Source organism: Phocoena sinus, chromosome 20, assembly GCF_008692025.1.
Source record: "Phocoena sinus isolate mPhoSin1 chromosome 20, mPhoSin1.pri, whole genome shotgun sequence".
Taxonomy (NCBI): domain Eukaryota; kingdom Metazoa; phylum Chordata; class Mammalia; order Artiodactyla; family Phocoenidae; genus Phocoena; species Phocoena sinus.
In genome coordinates this window covers 33,701,328-33,721,212 of record NC_045782.1, presented here as the reverse complement: position 1 = coordinate 33,721,212, position 19,885 = coordinate 33,701,328, and the positions used below count along the sequence as shown (strand labels likewise).

Sequence of the window (19,885 nt, the reverse complement as noted above, 5' to 3'; positions counted from 1 at the left end):
CATATTTGTGTTCAGGTCTATGTTCTCGCCACCCCTTTCTGACCTGGGTTGGTGGAAGAAGTGGAAAAGAAGGCCCATCACCTACCTCTCAGTATACTTTTTTAAAAATATTTTTATTTATTTATTATTTATTTATTTTGGCCGCACCGGGTCTTAGTTGCGGCTCATGGGCTCCTTAGTTACAGCATGTGGGATCTTTAGTTGCAGTATGTGAACTCTTAGTTGCAACATTCCTGTGGGATCTAGTTCTCTGACCAGGGATCAAACCTGGGCCCCCTGCATTGGTAGCATGGAGTCTTAGCCACTGGACCATCAGGGAAGTCCCTCGGTATACTTTTTATAGCTGAAGTTCACTCTGGGAATAACATATATTCAAAACAGTGGGTTAGTTGGATTTTTTCCCCCAATTATAGACAAAATGTATACTCACTGTAGAAAATTGGCTAAATACAGAAAAGCACAAAGAAATTTAAAACCACCCAGAAAATCCCATTTCCAAGATATCACATGGTTAATATTCAACAATCTGTAAGGTGATCCAGGAAATCATTGTCCTTGTGGGAGAAGAGTCGAGTGCAAGGGGACCCTCTTTGTCTGGAGCAAGTAAGCATCCAGTGAAACTCACCAGCAAGAAACCTGAATTTTGTTCACCCACCCCATCACCCCTCACTTGAGTCTCCTAGGTGAGAAAGGTATACATTAGATTTTTAGGAAACATCAGACAAACCCAGAGCCCATTTCCAAAAGAGTCTTTAAACAGATTTCACTGGGGATGACACTATCAATCCATTCTAGTTTAGAAATTAATTTTGACATACTTTTTAACAGTCATGCTGGGAAAGGAATGGAGATGAGAAGAAACTGTCTGATTTTTCTGAATACCAATTAGTTTGTGTATATGATTTGAGGGGAAGGTCTTAATTACCCAAAACACTGCACCTGAAATCCACCATCTTTAAGAACTCAGTGCAATTCAGCCAGCACTTGTTGCCTATTAGATGCTGGTCCTGTGTGAGGCCCAAGTTGAAGGTGGTAGGCCAAGGTCAAGATGAGTCAGGCACAATATTTTCCCCCAAGACAAGCAGTCTAGTGAAGGAGGCAGGTTTGGAAGCATAAGTCTAGTACAAGTGCAACAATCTAAATATGTATAAAGTGCAGTGATAAAGAAGAAAGAGTAGTTAACTGTTTGGAGGTTATTTAGGTGAAGTTCTCCTGGAGGATTTTGCCAAGGGGAAGGTAATCTCAGCAGAGGATTGGCTTGGGAGTTAACTCACAGATTCAGATAAGCAGAGAAAAATGATTTATTTGTTTTGTCTAAACCTAATCTGGCCTACTTTCTGAAACCTCACTCACAGAATCGACCAAGTTCAAAGGAAAGCTTGGTCTAAAGGGATTATTGAAACAGTAACTTTAGGTCACGTGCAGTCTCTCTTGGATAAGAATGATGAGTCTTTTCAGCTAACCTCTCCCCTTTAGAGTATTTAGATTATAGGGAAGACGCATTTCTTCAGCCACTTGATCAAGGTAGATAAATGTGAATGGGGTCTTTGGATCCATGAAGTGACCTTCACTCTTTTCTTCTGGTCTCTAAGCAATGTTCCTTGCTTGCCTAGTCTCTAGATATCCAGCTGGCCTTCAAAGTTGAAGTTTTGAGGGATTTCCCTGGTGGTCCAGTGGTTAAGAATCCATGCTTCCACTGCAGGGGACGCAGATTCTATCCCTGGTCGAGGAACTAAGATCCCACATGCCATGAGGCGAAGCCAAAAAAAAAAAAAAAGATTGAAGTTTTGAACTACTGGAACTCAGGGTCCATTCTTTTGGCATCACTCCCCATCTAACTTGGCCTTCTTTGACTCTGATGTTACCTGAGACATCCCTGAGGTCTGGCTATGATGGTAGCCTTCCCTGCAGCCTTCACCTCAGAGCTACCTGCTGCCTACTGCCCATCCCCACCCCAAGTTCCCAGGCCAGATTAAGAAAGCTAAACCTCTGGGACTTCCCTGGTGGTTCAGTGATAAAGAGCCTGCCTTGCAATGCAGACTACGCAGGTTCGATCCCTGATCAGGGAGCTAGGATCCCACATGCCGTGGGGCAACTGAGCCCGCATGCCACAACTACTGAGTTCACATGCCTCAACAAGAACCCCCCCTCCTGCAAACTACAGACCCCACACACTCTGGAACCTGTGCACCACAACTACAGAACCCACGTGCCCTGGGAACCCATGTGCCACAGCTAGAGGGAAGCCCATGCACCGCAACGAAGAGCCCGCATCCCGCAATGAAAGATCCTGCATGCCTCAACGAAGATCCTGGATGCTGCAACTAAGACCCGATGCAGCCAAAAATAAATAAAATAATAAATAAATAAAACTTAAAAAAAAAAGAAAGTTAAACCTCTGAGCTTCACACCACACAAGTCCACAACACAGCCAACTTGAGGTACTTGTTCCCTAGGTTGACATGGGCTGGTCTCCAAGGCAGCATCATTCTAAGCCCCGGATAAGAGGAGGGTAGAGCCCTCAATGTTACTTTCGTTTATTCAACAATTCTCCTACTCTCTGGGACAAAGCCTGGACTTCCAAAAATATGGATGCCTGTCTAATAGTCTTATTCCCTATTCCTGTTCTCCTTGCCCCCCTCTTACCAATCTTTCAGTCTGAAATGTGAGGCCTTTTCCCATATATTCTTTCTCCATCTCAACTTCAACTCCAAGTGAAATCTTAATAGTGAACAGAGGTATTTTCTCTACATTTTGGGAGCCCTGCAGGCTGGGCTACCGATATGTTATAAAGTGGTGGTGGAAGGGCTTCCCTGGTGGCACAGTGGTTGAGAGTCTGCCTGCCGATGCAGGGGATACGGGTTCGTGCCCCGGTCCGGGAGGATCCCGCATGCCGTGGAGCGGCTGGGCCTGTGAGCCATGGCCGCTGAGCCTGTGCGTTCGGAGCCTGTGCTCCGCAACGGGAGAGGCCACAACAGTGAGAGGCCCGCGCAAAAAAAAAAAAAAGTGGTGGCGGAGATAGAGTGCTATGGGTAGGGGTCAAGAACTTTGTCTGGTTTGCCAGACTAATGTCTTGGTGCACGCACTTAAATTGGTCTTATTTACATCTTGCTCTTCGCATTCCATCTGTATCTGCCTAATCTCCCTCCCTGCCTCTCCATCCTTTATGTTAAGGCAATGGCAATGGTATGGGCGTGAAAAATATTTTAGAAATCCAGTGGACAGAACTTGGTAGATTTAGAGGATGATAGAAGGGGACCCACAGGTTTCTGGTCTGGGCAAATGGGTAAATGGTGGTATCACCAATCAAGAGAGTTAATTCAGGGGAATTCCCTGGCCGTCCAGTGGTCAGGACACAGAGCTTTCACTGCCAAGGGCCCAGGTTCAATCCCTGGTCAGGGAACTAACATCCCACAAGCTGCCTGGTGCAGCCAAAAAAAGAGAGAGAGAGAGAGAGAGAGTTAATTCAAGAAGAAAAGTAATTTTTTTTTCTTCCTCGAGAAAGCACGGGAAGGATTTATTAAATGATAGTACACTCTCAAGGGGAGAGCGGGCAGACTCAGGTGGGTAGCTGTCAGAAAAGTAGCTTTTTAAAATAAAATAATAAGTTCATTTTGGACATTTTTGGTTTGAGGTGCTTCTGAATGGATCACAAAGAAAGAAGGTAGCTGGACAAACCATTCTAAGTCATTAATTTATGAATGTACTTAAGCCTTGTTTGTGGATAATACTCCCAGGAAGAATTGTTTTATGAAATACATGATCCAATATTCACCCTTTATATTTTGTTTAGTCAACTGTTTTCCACCAAGTTGAAACCAGCAACCCTGAGTGAATGGGGAATTTTATTGAGTAAGGGAAAGAATCCTGAGATAATTTTAGAGTTTGTTATTGCTCCTTAGAAAGGCATATTTGGAAAAAGCAGTTAGATTAAGAAAGAACTTTAGTGTTTTCCTCCTCCAACTTTCCTCCCATTTTAGAGCTAGGAGAAAAAGGCTGAAAAAGTGAGAAGCTTCGAGCAGAAAGCAGAATGAGGGCAAGGGCCACAGGAATGGAGGGTGGGGAATGGAGAGCCCAGAAGGTGAGAAATAATCCCCCAAAACTAAAGAGAAAGACCACCTTAAAACAAGGCAAACTTACTTTACAATTTTGCCCAGGATGGGTCTTGTCCCCATAAGACTTTACTACCTGGAGAGGATGCTGGGGGCCTATGCTCAGGTTGCCACATCACCAGGGGGTGGCTGACCAAAGAAACTATGTATATGTAATCACTTTGTAAACTGTAAAGTTCAGTTGCAAATATTGTTAACATCAACCTCTATTCCTCAGAAAAGTACAAAACCCAGCTCTGAGGAAAAGGCCAATCTACAAGCAGTGAACAGGATATGAACAAATGAAAACACAATAACATACTGTTGAATGTGTTCTCTATTTAAGGTATACAGCTTATCTGAAATAAAACAGAAAAAGAGGGAGTGTTTGGGAACAAGGTGTGGTGTCTGGTTGGAAGGGAAATAACCCACAGTTCCTTTATGACCTTTGTCACTTTTTTCCTCCACATACTCATGTATGAAAATGACTCAGCCCTAACACCAGTGGCTTATTTTTAGTAGGGGCAACAGAGCCAGTTGAAAACCTAAGCATAGTAACTATTGCCAATTGACAGCTTTACACATCAGAAACAGGGAACAGATGCTCATTTGTTCATTTCAGTTTGATATGTGTGACTCAAGAGGCACCAGAGAGTCTGCCTCTTTCTAGATATATATTTGTCCTTTCCTTCTGCCACAGTGCTGGAAACTCCCGGTGAGAAAGTCATTCCTTTGGACACAAGATTTCAGCATTTGGAGGTCCCTTAGAGTGGAGTGGAGTCCAATTCTCTCATTTTAAAATTGAGGAATCATGGCATAGTTACATGTAAAATTATGGCTGTAAAAAAAAATTATGGCTGTGTTGGAATTAGTAACTAGAGCTCTGGACTCTTAGCTCAGTGACTCATTCGACCTCCCTTTTGTCAAACTCCTAGGTCAAAAGCCAAATAATATCATATGTTTGACATAAGATCATAGGTCTAAAAGAAGAGGACATATCCTGGGCTGATGTCCTGTTCTGATGTAAAGTATATGTTGCATATAAGGGAATAACATTCTGTTGTTCACTGTCAAATTAGCAGAAATCAAGACTCAGAGGGATGTTTTCTTTACTGCATTGTAAAAAATGTTAAAATTCAAAATCTTAACCAGGCATGAAGCAGTAAGCAACAGTGATTGAGGAGTACAAGAGGTCTGGAATTAGCTGCTGGGGGCTGAATTGTGCTTCTGCCACTCACTAGCTGTGACATCTTGGGCAAGTTACTCTTTGTACCTCAGTTTCCTCATCTGTAAAATGAGGTTGAGGGAACTTCCCTGGCGGTCCAGTGGTTAAGACTTTGCCTTCCAATGCAGAAGCTGCGGGTTCAATCCCTGGTCAGGGAGCTAAGATCCCACATGCCTCATGGCCAAAAAACCAAAACAGAAAACGGAAGCAATATTGTAACAAATTCAATAAAGACTTTAAAAATGGTCCACATCAAAAAAAATCTTTAAAAAAAATAAATAAAAAATAAAATGAGGTTGAGAATAAGAGGACCCATCTCATAGGGTTATTGTGAGGATCTGATGAGACAGCAAACATAAAGCACCTAGAATAATGACCGACACATAAATGTTCAATAAATGTAAGCTAAGATTATTAATTGATATAGAACTATTAGCAATGAGCCAAGCCCACCTCCCTCTCCTATGGGGATCTCTTCTTACTACAAGTCACTGTTTCAAAAATCACACCTAGCATGTCTGAAGCAGTGTCTCCATTCTCAGAAGGATTCTGCATTTTCTTCTTAAGGTTGATGCAAGATGATATTATCCCTTGAAAACTACAAATGCCAGGTATACTCTGGGGAAAGTGGCCTGTTTGGAAATGGGACTTGAAGTGTTGACATGAGAAGAATGCTTGAACTGGACATGATTACCCTATTTAAGAGGGCCTCCAAGGAGATTATGAAGCCGTCTTGAAATAGCAGTTCATGTAGGGGGAGGACTAGAGGGCAGCTTATAATCAAAGCTTCAAGGAGGTACATTTTTTTCTCAAGATAAGATCTTTATTTATTTATTTAAAAAATTTTTTTAATTTATTATTTTTGGCCATGTTGGGTCTTCGTTGCTGCACGTGGGCTTTCTATAGTTGCAGCGAGGGGGGGCTACCCTTTGTTGCAGTGCACGGGCTTCTCATAGGGCGCGGGCTCTAGGCGCTCAGGCTTCAGTAGTTGCGGTGCGCGGGCTCTAGAGCGCAGGTTCGGTAGTTGTGGCACACAGGCTTAGTTCCTCCACGGCATGTGGCATCTTCCCAGACCAGGGCTCTAACCTGTGTCCCCTGCACTAGCAGGTGGATTCTTAACCACTGTGCCACCAGGGAAGCCCAAGATCTTTATTTTAAACGCTTAATAAAGCTAAAATTTAAAAAAAAAAATTTTTTTTTTAATGAGTGAGAGTTGTCTAAAACAGTTGGGGGGGATCTTGGGAAATAGTGGAGTCCCCAGCACTGGAGTTGGTCAAGCCCAGTTTTGGCAGCAAATGGCAAGGATGCAGTCGAGGGAAACACAAGATGGGAGTTGGAATAGGTGAGTTTCAAGATCCTGTTCACTAGACTTGTGATCTTAAAATCATTGGACAGGGCTTCCCTGGTGGCGCAGTGGTTGAGAGTCTGCTTGCCGATGCAGGGGACATGGGTTTGTGCCCCGGTCCAGGAAGATCCCACATGCTGCGGAGCAGCTGGGCCCGTGAGCCATGGCCGCTGAGCCTGCGCGTCCGGAGCCTGTGCTCCACAATGGGAGAGGCCACAACAGTGAGAGGCCCGCGTACCGCAAAAAAAAAAAAAAAATCATTGGGCTGGCAAAGCTTCTTTTGGAGCCAACCACTCCCCTTTCCTGCTGCTTTTTCTAATTCTCATATTCTACCCCTGTGACTGCTTGCTGCCATGGGTTACCCAAAGTCTCTTCCCGAAGTACACATGCCCACCAGCTTCCCTGTTGCTCCTTCTATACACAAGCTTTAGTGTACTAATCCCAACCAGTTGCTAAAGAAAAAGAAAAAAAGGCTAAGGCTCCTCAAGCTAATTCTTACTAAAATATAAATGACGAGGTCATTCACTTTATGTGTTCTCTTCTCATGGATACATCCCTTTAAAAGGAAATACTTGTTTGGTATAATCACAAACATATTAAAACAAACAAAGGCTATGAAGGCTACCAAAATATGCCTCTTTGGCAAATGGATCAATTTGGCCATTGAAAACAAGCAGACTTAGGAAAAGCTTGAAAACAGGACACAGATTTTCTTTTCGTAAAGGAAATGTCCATTTGTGTGTCTCCCTCTTCCTAACCAGGAAGAAGAGGACTCTTAACTTTTTTTTTGTTTGGCTGTGCCTTGAGGCTTGCAGGATCTTCTTAGTTCCCAGGCCCTCAGCACAGAGTCCTAAGCACTGGACCATTCCCTTAACAACTCTTATTAAAGGAGAAGGCACCCACTTAAATCTACATAACAAACCTTACCAAACAACCCTTGTTTACTGCACTTTTCCTGGTCGCCTTCCCATAACGTACTCCTCTGCCCAGAAGCCCCAAATTTCTTCTCCTTTGTTTAGCCTAAGATGGGGTATAAGCCCAAATGCTAGCTACCCCTTCGGGTAGCTCATCGCTGGGTACTCCCATAGATGCACGTGCAACACACATGTTAATAAACATCTGTTCTTCTTTTGTTAATCTGTCTTTGGCCACTCTAATTTATTGGGACCTAGCTGGAGAATGGAAGATGGGTAGAAGAAAAGATTTTTCCTCCCCTACAATTGGAAAGAAGTATGCAAACAACAATAACTTTTAGGTTGGCAGGATTAAATTTTCTTTTATAAAAATTCCCTTAAATACTGCTCTTGTAGTACGTTTATTAAAAACAAAAGCGTGACACTAATGCTCATTTTGATCAGAACATGAGTAAACTGTGGAAGAGGAAAACTGAGAGAGCAGAGAGCATTAGGGCCCTTTCCCAGACATCTTTTTGTCTGACCTGTATTAAACTGTCCTAGGGAACAGTGGACCAGGGTGGCTCCTGGACCTGACCTCCAGAAGATTTATTCAACCTGCTTTTTTTCCTTCAGTGTTTTCCCTCTCTCCCTTTCTTCTCTCCACTCTAGAGAGAGTGTTTCTTGTTCTTAATAATTTCAATTTTAACTGCAGAAAGTTTAGGGGGTCTTTTCAGACTATTCTCAGCTGGGTAGATCCTGGAAAATGACTAGATGCGAATGTAGGAATGGGGATGAGGGAGAAAACTCTGCAGCTGTGACGTACACCAGTGAAAGAGCAAAGGCAGGGTAATCTGGCAGGAGATGAAACACTCCAAAGGACAAGAATTGGATTAAACTATACTTTGTGGATTTAGAGGTAGAAGGTTCACGGTACAAGTGGACAGGCTGTGACTAGACTGGGAAAGAAAGACAAGATTGCAGTGTATGATACAATAATGAGAAGAAGGCAGACATTTCCTGCTCACAGAATGCCCTGTGTTCCTCCTTATTTCCTAGCTCCCTTAGAGTTAGGCAGGGTCATTTGACTAGTTTTAGTCAATGGGCTGGAAGGAGCAGAGATAAGTGTCACCTTCAGGACAAACCAACCATTTAAGGGCGACTGCATGACCCTCCAGCTCTCTCTGCTCTGTTGTGCTGCACGTAGGCTGTGTATTAAGGTGGCAGAACCACATGTTGGAAAGAACCAGGTTCTTTCCAACTAACCACAGAGGTGCTGTCCCTGCAACAGATTTCAGGTGAGTGAGAACTTACCACAGAGGTGCTGTCCCTGCAACAGATTTCAGGTGAGTGAGAACGTCTGGTTTTGTTCAGTGCAATAGACAAAATGTTTATGTTCTCCCCCCTCCCACCCCCGCCCCCGCCAAAATGAAATTCATATGTTGAAATCCTAAGACCCTAGATAATGTTATTAGGAGGTGAAGCCTTTGGGAGGGGCTCCACCCTCATGAATGGAATTAGTGCCCTTGTAAAAAAGACCTTGCTGCTTTCACCGTGTGAGGTTACAGTGAGAAGACTGCTATTAATGAAGGGGATTCTCAATAGACACCAAATCTATTGGCATCATGATCTTGGATTTGCCTGTCTCCAGAACTATGAGAAATAAATGTTTGTTGTTTGTTTGTTTGTTTGTTTTTGGCTGCATCATGCGGCTTGTGGGATCTTAGTTCCCTGACCAGGGATTGAACCATGCTCCCTGCATTGGGAGCGCAGAGTCTTAATCACTGGACTGCCAGGGAAGTTCTGGTATTTTTGTTATAACATCTGAATGGACTAAGAAATTAAGCCATGGAGATTCGGTGATTATTTTTTTCTTCAGCACAACCCAGCCTATCCTGACTAATACAAAAGGCACTACAATCATAGCATTATAGAAATCACAGATTATAAGACATTTACATTTAGCTGCAACTTGAAGAGGCTGAAGGGAGGAAGGAGAGCTACTGCCTAACAAGTCTAGTATCGTAATCTTCAACAGTAAAGACCAAAGATACCATGTGCAGGTCACAGGCTCCCAGGGGGGGTCCTGGAGAGTCAGAGGACATGAAAGCAAGAGAAAGATTAACGCTAAATCACTGCTCTGAATGCAGAGCCTCTTCAGCTACATAATCCTTCCCCCAGAGAATTTTAGCCTGAAAAACTATCAGGGTCAAGGCAAGTGGAAAGACTGTTATAGGCAAAGTCCATGTTTTTGCTAAAGGCTTTATTATACCTAAGTTTAGAAATTGGAGACAAGACAAAAAAGAAAGAAACAAAATGGAGACAAGAGGAGGGTTGTAAGAGAATGTAAAAATATATGGGACTGAGGAGTTTCTGGAGACAAGATCAATGGTATTAGTGTCATTGTTCACAGGCAAGAGCAGAAAACACAGGGACGTCAAAGGGAGGCAATATAAATGAACAGAAGGACAAAGATGACTGGTGTAATTTGGGTTGGGGTGTGATCCCTAAGGTCTCATTGGGCCAGGGAAGTCTATGATTTCTGAAGACATCGTATTCTATGCTGTATAGCATGGTAATCAAGCATGTGAGCTCTGGAGCAAGAGTAAGATGGATTCACAGCCTGGCTCTGCTGTGAATTAGTTTTGCAGCCTTGGGTAAGTTATTTAATTTTCCTGGTGCCTCTGTTTCCCCATCTGTAAAACAGAAATTAGAATAGAGCCCTCTTCGTATGGTTGTTGCACCAGACTGTGAGGAGTCTCTCACAACTTCCTTCCCCAATCAGCAAATAATGCAGGTTTCCCAAAAAACTCTCCCTCTCCCTCCCTCAGTGATCAGAGCCTCACTCAGAAGGTTGAGGAGGTAGTTCTTCCTTCCGCACTCTAGAGCCAGAAGCAGACAGATGATCTGCGTATAGTTTTTGTGAAACAGAGGCAATTACCTTCACCAAATGATCCTGCTATCTGATTTGTAGTTTGACTCTGGAGTCAAAGGTGGAAGGGTTCATACTTCATTCTTGCTTATAAGCAGGGAAGATTCCCTGGGGGCCCATTCCCAATTAGTGTCATGAATATACTCTCTTAGCGCTTCATGCTCAGACGCCTTTCCGTTTCTCATACACAGGCATAATGCATTACTTGCTCTGATTCCTTAAATCATTAGTAACAGGACAGTCATGACCTGAATCAATTCTTTTCTTTCCACCGTATTAGAGTATTGGTCTGGAATTATGATTTCTTTGGACCCCATAGTGATCCCCCCCACCATGGAAGTGAAACCTGGGAATGAAACCTTTTTCAGAGTGAAGCAGCACCCATGTGGTTAGGGCCCAGGCTCTGACCCTGTACTGATTGGTTTAAATCCTGGTTCTACCTCTTCTAGCTATCTGACCTTGAGCAAGTTACCCACCCTCCATGAGCCTCAGTTTCCTCACCTAAAGAATGAGAATAGGCCCAGCTAGGCCAGGCCTGAGAAGTTGGACCAACCCCAGCCTGGGTAGGACGGGGGAGGTGACAGACCTCTACTGGCCCCAGCGATGATGGCGGTGTTTCACGATGAGGTAGAGATCGAGGACTTCCAATATGAGAAGGACTCAGAGAGGTACTCCTACCCCTGCCCGTGTGGGGGTAACTTCTGCATCACCTGGGAAGATTTGACAAATGGGGAAGATGTGGTGAAGTGCCCTAGCTGCTCTCTCATTATAAAAGTGATTTATGACAAAGATCAGCTTACGTGTGGAGAGACAGTCCCAGCCCCTTCCACCAGCAAAAAACTAGTTAAACGCTAAAGAAGACTTTAGGACTCCAAAGCCTGAACTTTTGGGAATTAACCAAGCTGGAAAAATCAAACGCAAAGTCACTGGCTTCTTCATGGGGAGCATCTTTTTTTTTTTGGTCGCGCCATGGGGCTTGCGGGATCCTAGTTCCCCTGACCAGGGGTCAAACCCGTGCCCCCTGCAATGGAAGTGCAGAGTGCTAACCACTGGACTGCCAGGGAATTCCCGACAATCATTTTGTAGCTTGCTGTTCATTAGAGTGTGGATTCTTTGCATTGGCTGCAGAACTAAGGTCCAATTGAAGAAGCAAGTCCACCACATGACATACCTGGATTTTGTGCTTAGAGCTTTGAATTGGAAGTTTTCTTAATTTTCCATCCGAACTTAAAGGAAGATAATTTCAAATCAGTGCTTTCTTTCCCTCAGTTTTATTTTTAATTTATATTTTTAAAATTAGTTTATTTATTTTTTAAATTTTGGCTACACTGGGTCTCAAATGTGGTGCGCGGGCTCTTCGTTTCAGGCTTCTCTCTGGTTGCTGTGCACAGGCTTCTCTAGTTGTGGCGTGTAGGCTCCAGAGCACACGGGCTCAGTAGTTGTGGTGTGCGGGCTTCTCCCTAGTTGCGGTGCGTGGGTTTAGCTGGCCCGGCATGTGGGATCTTAGTTCCCTGACCAGGGATTGAACCTGCGTCCCCTGCATTGGAAGCTGGATTCTCATCCACTGGACCACCAGGGAAATCCCAGTTTTATCATTTTTATATCTTACACCTAATTACTTTATTATCTGACAACAGCATCATCTACCTCAAAGTCATTAGGAATCTTAAAAAAAAAAAGGGAGGGGACTTCCCTGGTGGCACAGTGGTTAAGAATCTGCCTGCCAATGCAGGGGACACGGGTTCGAGCCCTGGTCCGGGAAGATCACACATGCCACGGAGCAACTAAACGCGTGTGCCACAACTACTGAACCTGAGCTCTAGAGCCAGTGAGCCACAACTACTGAGTCCACACTCCACAACTACTGAAGCCCACACACATAGAGCCCATGCTCCGCAACCAGAGAAGCCACTGCAGTGAGAAGCCCACGAACTGCAACAGAGTAGCCCCCATTCACCGCAACTAGAGAAAGCCCACGTGCAGCAAAGAAGACCCAAAACAGCCAAAAATAAATAAATAAAAGAAAAGAAATAGAATTTGCAGTTTAACAAATTCCCAGTGATTCATTTGTACACAGAGGTTTTAGAAGTCCTAGTACAGTGGACCCCAAACACTAAAAAGGTGCTTTATAAATAACTCTAGTGAGCTGATATTTAATGTACCCTCTACCAAAAAAAAAAAAGAAGAAGAAGAAGAAAAAAGAAAACTAGGCGTCAACATTTATTGTTTTTTCTCTCATGCCCCACATCCTATCCATCAGCAAGATCTGTGTATAGGCTTGAAAGCACACAACTCATATGGGATTCGAATGCGGCCAAAACTCAGATTGGGACTTGAACCCACAGGCTGAGACTTTTACTCAGCCAAAATTCAGATTGGGACTCAAATCCACTGTCTTTTAATTAAAACCACTCACCTAGTGTCAGGACTTACTGAAGCTCAGGTTCTTTATGTCTCAGCATAGAAGGAATTCTGTGAGAGGCAAAGTGATGGGTAAGGAGTAGATTTATTAATATAGGATGCTTGTGAGGGATATAAGTGGGCAGGCAAGGGGGCTAAGTGAGAACTGAGTGAGAAGGCAGGTTTATTTAGGGAGATACACACTCCATGGACAGAGTGTGGGCCACTTCAGAAGGTGAGAGGCCCTGAGAGATACACATTTCATAGACAGAATGCGGTCCATCTCAAAAGGTGAGCACAGCCTGGAAATATGGGGTGGTTAGTTTTTATGGGCTGGGTAATTTCATAGGCTAACAAGTGAGAGGATTATTCCAACTATTTTGGGGAAGGGGTGGGGATTTCCAGGAATTAGGCTACCTGCCCGTTTTTGGCCTTTATAGTTGGCCTTGGAACTGTCATTGTGCCTGTCGGTGAGTTGTTTAGCATGCTAATGTATTACAATGAGTGTATAATGAGGCTCAAGGTTTACTGGAAGTTGAATCTTCCACCACCTTGGGCCTAGTTGGTTTGAACCAGTTTATGTCAGATCCTCAATGGCTATGTCATTCTTTAAGGGTTGTGCCCTGTCCCCTTCCCTCCTGTTTCAGGCTCAACCTTAAATATACACCCTGTAACTAACTACTTTTCTTTCTCTCTTTTGTCACCACTTATTGCAAACCACCATCATCTCCCACTTGGACTACTGTAACAGGGAAGAACAAAATCTGACTCCATGTTGGATCTGTTTCTTTTACTTTGACCCTTGCTTTCCATTGCTTTTGCTCTGTCTATAGCTATAGGCATACATAATGGCCTGCCTTGGGGAACCCTGCTCCTCTGCCTGAAGGTTAAACTAAAGTGCCCTTGTTCAGCTCTCAGGGAAACACCCTGACCCTGTCCCCCTGTGAATGGCAGCAGAAAAGAAAAAATTAACACATTCCCCAAGGCTGGCCAAAACCAGGACATGTTTGGCAAGACTTATGGCCTTTTTACTTTACTTCCTCACCTCCTCCCCGTCTCTGTTCTATAAAAGAAACTAGCATCCACACCCTCATAAGATGGTACTCTAGGACACTAGTCCACCATCTTCTCAGATGCCTGGCTTTCCAAATAAAGTCTCTATTCCTTGCCTCAACACCTCATCTCCCAATTTATTGGCCTGTCATGTGGTGAGCAGAGTGAGCTTGGACTCAGTAACAAATTTGGCTTAGCCAGCCAGGAGCCTTGCTGCTTGTGGCTAGCCAGCCCTAGTCAGGGAATTTTGGGGCAGGGTCCTAGCAGCTGCCAGGACCATTTGTCCTGAGGATCTTCCCTTCAAAATTCCCTGAAGCGGCACTGGCTACCCCAGCACTTGGCAGTTGGAGCAAGGAATCGACAAACTTCTGCGAGTTGATGGACTCGACCTTTGTAGGGTAAGTCGTTCTGGTGTGTACAACGGGGGACAGATTCTCCCCTCAATTAGGGTTTTCCCTTTACAGGACAAGCCAATTTGTTTTGCATTTGATTGGGGTACCCTGTTGGAGAGGGGAGTTGTTTTTTGACTCTACCTGATTTGGGAACCAGTTCATTTGCTTTTTGTTTTGTGTGCATCGATGTTGGAATTTGTTTGTGCTTTTTGCATTGGAATTTGTTTGTGCTTTTTGCGTTAGAATTTGCTTGTGGCGGGGCTTCCCTGGTGGCACAGTGGTTAAGAATCCGCCTGCCAACGCAGGGGACACGGGTTCAAGCCCTGGTCCAGGAAGATCCCACATGCCGCGGAGCAACTAAGCCTCTGTGCCACAACTACTGAAGCCCTTGTGCCTAGAGCCCATGTTCCACAACAACAGAAGCCACCACAGTGAGAAGCCCGCACACTGCAATGAAGAGTAGCCCCTGCTTGCCGCCAACTAGAGAAAACCCACACACAGCAACAAAGACCCAACACAGCAACAAAGACCCAACACAGCCAAAAATAAATAAATAAATAAATGCATTTAAAGAAAAAATTTGTTTGTCTCTTTTGTGTTTTGGTGTTATCAAACGTATAAAAATGGGAAATAGTCCCTCTATCCTGAAGGAGAGCCCTTTGAGGCGTACATTAAATAAATGGGCAAAACATAGCCATGAGCCTATGACTAACAAAGAGATGATATACTGTTGTAATAGAGTGTGGACCTAATATATGTTAGGATCAGAGGAGCCATGGCCCCTGAATGGCTCACTCAATTATAATACGATCTTGCAATTAGAAGTGTTTTGCAAAAGAGCAGGGAAAAGTGTTGAAATTCCAGTGTAGAAGCATTTATGCTATTGCATCAGGAGAAAAAGGAGTCAGAGGGCTGCCACCTTATCGTACAGTGGTCTGGAAGAAAACCCAAGGGGGGGACCTAGACAAAAGAGCTTAAACAAAATTCAGGAGATAAAACAAAAACCAAATGAGGATCCATCAGAGTTTCTACAAAGGGTTTATCAAGCTTATAGGTGCTATACGGATGCAGACCCTGAGGCCCATGAGAATGTAAGGATGATAAATATGACCTTCATCGGGCAAAGTACCTCAGATATAAGAGAATTACAGAAGTTAGATGGTGCATTTGGAATGAACCCTTCTCAATTAGTATATGTTACCTTTGAAGTATTCAACAACAGGGAACAACAACAGAAGCAAGAAGATGCAGAACAGAATGCAGCTTTTCTGGCAGCAGCATTGAATTCCCAGAAGGCAAGTAACCTAATGGAAGGTAAGCCACCATTGGGGAAGGAACAATGTGCTTATTGCAAGGAGGAAGGGCATTGGAGAAAAGATTGCCCTAGACTAAAGAAAAAGAAAGAAAATCATAAAAAGGAGACAAGAGCTTCTCATATAGTAGAAAGAGAGGAACACTCTGATAATAAATGAAGAGCCCTGGGGACTCCCTTGGACTTGAGGCGTCCGATTCTAATTTCCCCACAGGAGCCCCAGGTAATCTGACAGTGGGGAGCAAGTTGATTGACTTTCTAATAGATATAGGTGTCGCGTACATATTCTGCGGTAAATACCAAGTTGGCACAGAAAACATCTCAGTCTATCCCAGTCATGGGAGTTTCTGGAGAAGTACCACCTCTAGAATGCCAACTAGGGGACCTCACCCTGAACCATCCAGAGCGTCCAATCCCCCTTTTGGGACAAAATCTCCTTTGTAAAAGGGATGCTGGGACACCTAATCTAAAACAATATCCTCCGAGACAAGAGGCCCAAAAGGGAATTCAGCCAACTCTGGAAAAGTTTTTGAAAACAGGACTGATTAAACCTTGTGGGTCCCCACATAACACCTCTATCCTCCCAGTCAAAAGGCCAAACTCAGCAGAGTATCACTTTGTCCAAGATTTGAGGGCTGTTACTGAAGTACTCCAAAACTTACGCGCTGTGGTGCCTAATCCATACACTCTGCTCATAGCTATTCCGGGAGACTACGGCTGGTTCTCAGTCCTTGACTTAAAAGATGCTTTTTTTCTGCATTCCTGTTGCAGAAGAATCACAGCAGCTATTTACTTTTAAATGGCAGGACCCAGAAACAGGTAGTCCAACAGTATTGTTGGACCGTCCTGCCTCAAGGATTTAAGAATTCGCCTACCTTGTTTGGGGAGACGTTGGCTGGAGATCTCAGAAACAATACTGGATGAAGGACTCTTACTCCAATATGTGGACAACTTGCTCATAGTGAGTCCTACATATGATAAATGTCTACAAAATACCATCAGAACCCTGAACTATTTGGCCAATTTTGGATATAATGTCTCCCAGAAAAAAGCCCAGATTTGCAAACAGCAAGTCATGTGTATGGGCTTTGTCCTCTCCCAAGGACAGCGGGATCTTTTGCCCGACAGAAAGCAGGCAACTGCAGGCTTGGGAGCACCCAAGACCCGCAGACAACTGAGAGGTTTTCTGGGACTGTCAGGGCTCTGTCAGATTTGGATCCAAACTATGGACTCACAGTAGCACCCCTCTAGGAGGCACTGAAGGGACATGATCTTGAGCCCCTTACTTGAACTGAAGAGTGCCAAACAGCATTTGAAACAATAAAAAGGAAGTTAGTCTCAGCCCTGGCTTTGGAAGTACTGGACTTAAAGGAACCTTTCAAACTGTATGTACATGAGAGACAAGGCAGAAGCCTTGGGGTATTAATTCAAACTCTGGGGAATATCCCTCGACCCATTGCCTACTTCTCAAAACAACTAGAACAGATTGTTAAGGGATGGCTCCCTTGCCTTGGAGCTGTAGCAGCTACTTGTGAGGTACTTCAGGAAGCTGAGAAGTTTACCCTGGGGCAACCCACCACTGTATGTTCCTCACCGTGTCCTTTCTTTGCTGGAACAGAAAGGGGGCTTGTTTATATTACATGTCTGTGTATACATTATACATATGAGATATCTCTACCTCTGAAAAATATTATCAAAACTGAGTTTATAAAGAGTTTTATTCAATTTAAAAGTAAGCGCTTACAAATTAAATATAAAGAAACCAGCCAAAATGACTTTCAGGTTCATGGGTACTGGGAAATATTCAATATTAAGTTGATACCTGTATTAAAGTTTGTTTGTTGATCTAATTAATATAAACATGTCTTTAGAGTCATTAATATTAAGTATAATACTTTATTGTACCTAGGAATCAAATAAGACCTTATTACATCTGTTGCAAGGAAAATAACTTGATATAATTAAACTTTAAAGTAAATGTAAATGAGATAAGAACCTTTGGGTAAACTCTTTAAAAATAATTACATTTTAGAAATGGCTACTTAAAATGATCTTTCCAGGGCTTCCCTGGTGGCGCAGCAGTTAAGAATCTGCCTGCCAATGCAGGGGACACGGGTTCGTGCCCTGGTCTGGGAAGATCCCACATGTCGCGGAGCAACTAAGCCCGTGAGCCACAACTACTGAGCCTGTGCTCTAGAGCCTGCGAGCCACAACTACTGAGCCCGTGTGACGCAACTACTGAAGACTGTGCGCCTAGAGCCCGTGCTATGCAACAAGAGCAGCCACCACAATGAGAAGCCTGCGCACCACAAGAGTAGCCCCTGCTAGCCACAACCAGAGAAAGCCTGCATGCAGCAACGAAGACCCAACGCAGCCAAAATAAATAAATTAATTTTTAAAAATGATCTTTCCAGATATTTGGTAACTTCAAGTTCTAGAGTTATGCTAATTTGTGATTGAAGTTTATTGAATAGCTAGATAAAATCCCCCCCAAAAAAACCCAAAGTATGTCTCAGGGCTGGTTGGTTTTATTTTTTCATTTTAAAAAATATTTAATTAATTAATTAATTTTGGCTGCACTCGGTCTTTGTTGCAGCACGCGGGATCTTTGTTTCAGTATGTGGGATCTTTTTTTAGTTGCAGCATGTGCACTCATAGTTGCGGCATGTGGGCTTCTTAGTTGTGGCATTTAGACTTCTTAGTTGCAGCATGTGGACTCTTAGTTGTGGCATGCATGTGGGATCTAGTTCCCCGATCAGGGATCGAACCCAGGGCCACTGCATTGGGAGTGTGGCATCTTACCCACTGGACCACCCAGGAAGTCCCAGAGCTGGTTGGTTTTATGTTACAGAAATATCCAAGTTTCTTGCTGATTGCATTGTACTCAAATCTTTAACCATGCTATTTTAAGTTTTGTCTTGATGCTTTTACAAAATGAAGATTTTCAAGAAGATTCACAAAAAGGAACTTTTTTTTTTTTAACAAATATAAGTTTCTGATAGCATTTAGGTAATACCACTGGACTGGGTAACATATGACAAAACTAATGGAAAACCTGATTACTTTAGCCAGATCAACAGGAATTAATTACATGGGACTGAGTGAACTGATGAATATGACATAACTTTATGACTTTGGGAAATATACTAGCCTTAATCTTTGTTTTCCAGAAAAACTTTTTCTCTTATGCTATGACCTACAAGTTGATAAAGTATACCTTTGTAAACAAAGATGAAACATTTACTTTTTTCTCTCTACCTGATCCTGCCAGAATCTGGCTTCTCCAGCTGGCTCTCCTGTGGACTTGATGATTTATTGTAACTGGATTCCGTGTTTTAATTTGTTCTTTGTTTCCAAATTGTTCATGTTTTGTGTCTCCCTGCTGCACTATGACTTTGTCAGTGTTACCAGCTGCATTACTTATATCCTGTCTATTTTATAAGATTGTTGTCTCTTACAGTACTCAGTGTGTAACCAGGCCTCCAACAAAATTGATGATGGCTAAACATCTCGAAGAAATAGATCATATTTATGACTTTTATAGAATAATTGTAATAGTGTGATTCTAAGTATGGGAAGAAGCAATAAGGAAAAACATTTCCTGGATCATAATAGACTAGTAAGACAGCAGGTCCAGAGAATTTTTAATTATCAACAGGGCCTAATCCGGAAACAGCACGTAGAGTGGCATATCAACAGGAATTTTCGCCTGATCTGGGATGACCTCAGCACCACAGGACAAAATTTGGTCATGAATTGTCTCCCAAATATTGGTCAAATTCCTGACCAAGAGGAGGATCTGAGAAATGGAATATTTCCTGCCATATCCATAAACAAAGGACGTCACAGTCATCAGCAAACTGCAGCCACCACCGATGGTGAGCTGGTGATCTCTGAGGGAACTCAGGAAGGAAAAAGTACTTGCCATCTAGCAGCCATCAGACTTCAGCCACTCCCTATGGTGAGCCTTGAGGAAACTCAGGATGTAAAAGCACAGGATACTGGCCCCAGATAGGTGAGGTGCATATCAAAGGAATGATTTCAGTGAGCCCAGACTCTTGCATCTTCCTATACATAGAAAAGTGCCAAATTCCTTAATTTGGCTTAATTTTGACTGTAATTTCCTTATAGTTGGAGAAGGGTGGGTCAATCTACTTCTTTAATCCTGTTCTACTGAAAAACACAGAATCAAGTTCAAATAACTGAGAGTTGTACTACTTACTAAAAATTCTGAGAATTATT

The 19,885-nt window shown here is 43.3% G+C and overlaps 1 protein-coding gene across 1 annotated transcript; it reads left to right on the top strand.

The window, feature by feature from the left end:
- Positions 1-10,925: 10,925 nt before the first annotated feature.
- On the top strand, positions 10,926-11,341 carry LOC116746170 (DPH3 homolog). Its single transcript, XM_032617472.1, has one exon. It carries the CDS (start codon positions 11,090-11,092, stop codon positions 11,339-11,341), a length of 252 nt encoding a protein of 83 aa, XP_032473363.1. The 5' UTR covers positions 10,926-11,089.
- The last annotated feature ends 8,544 nt before the right edge of the window (positions 11,342-19,885 follow it).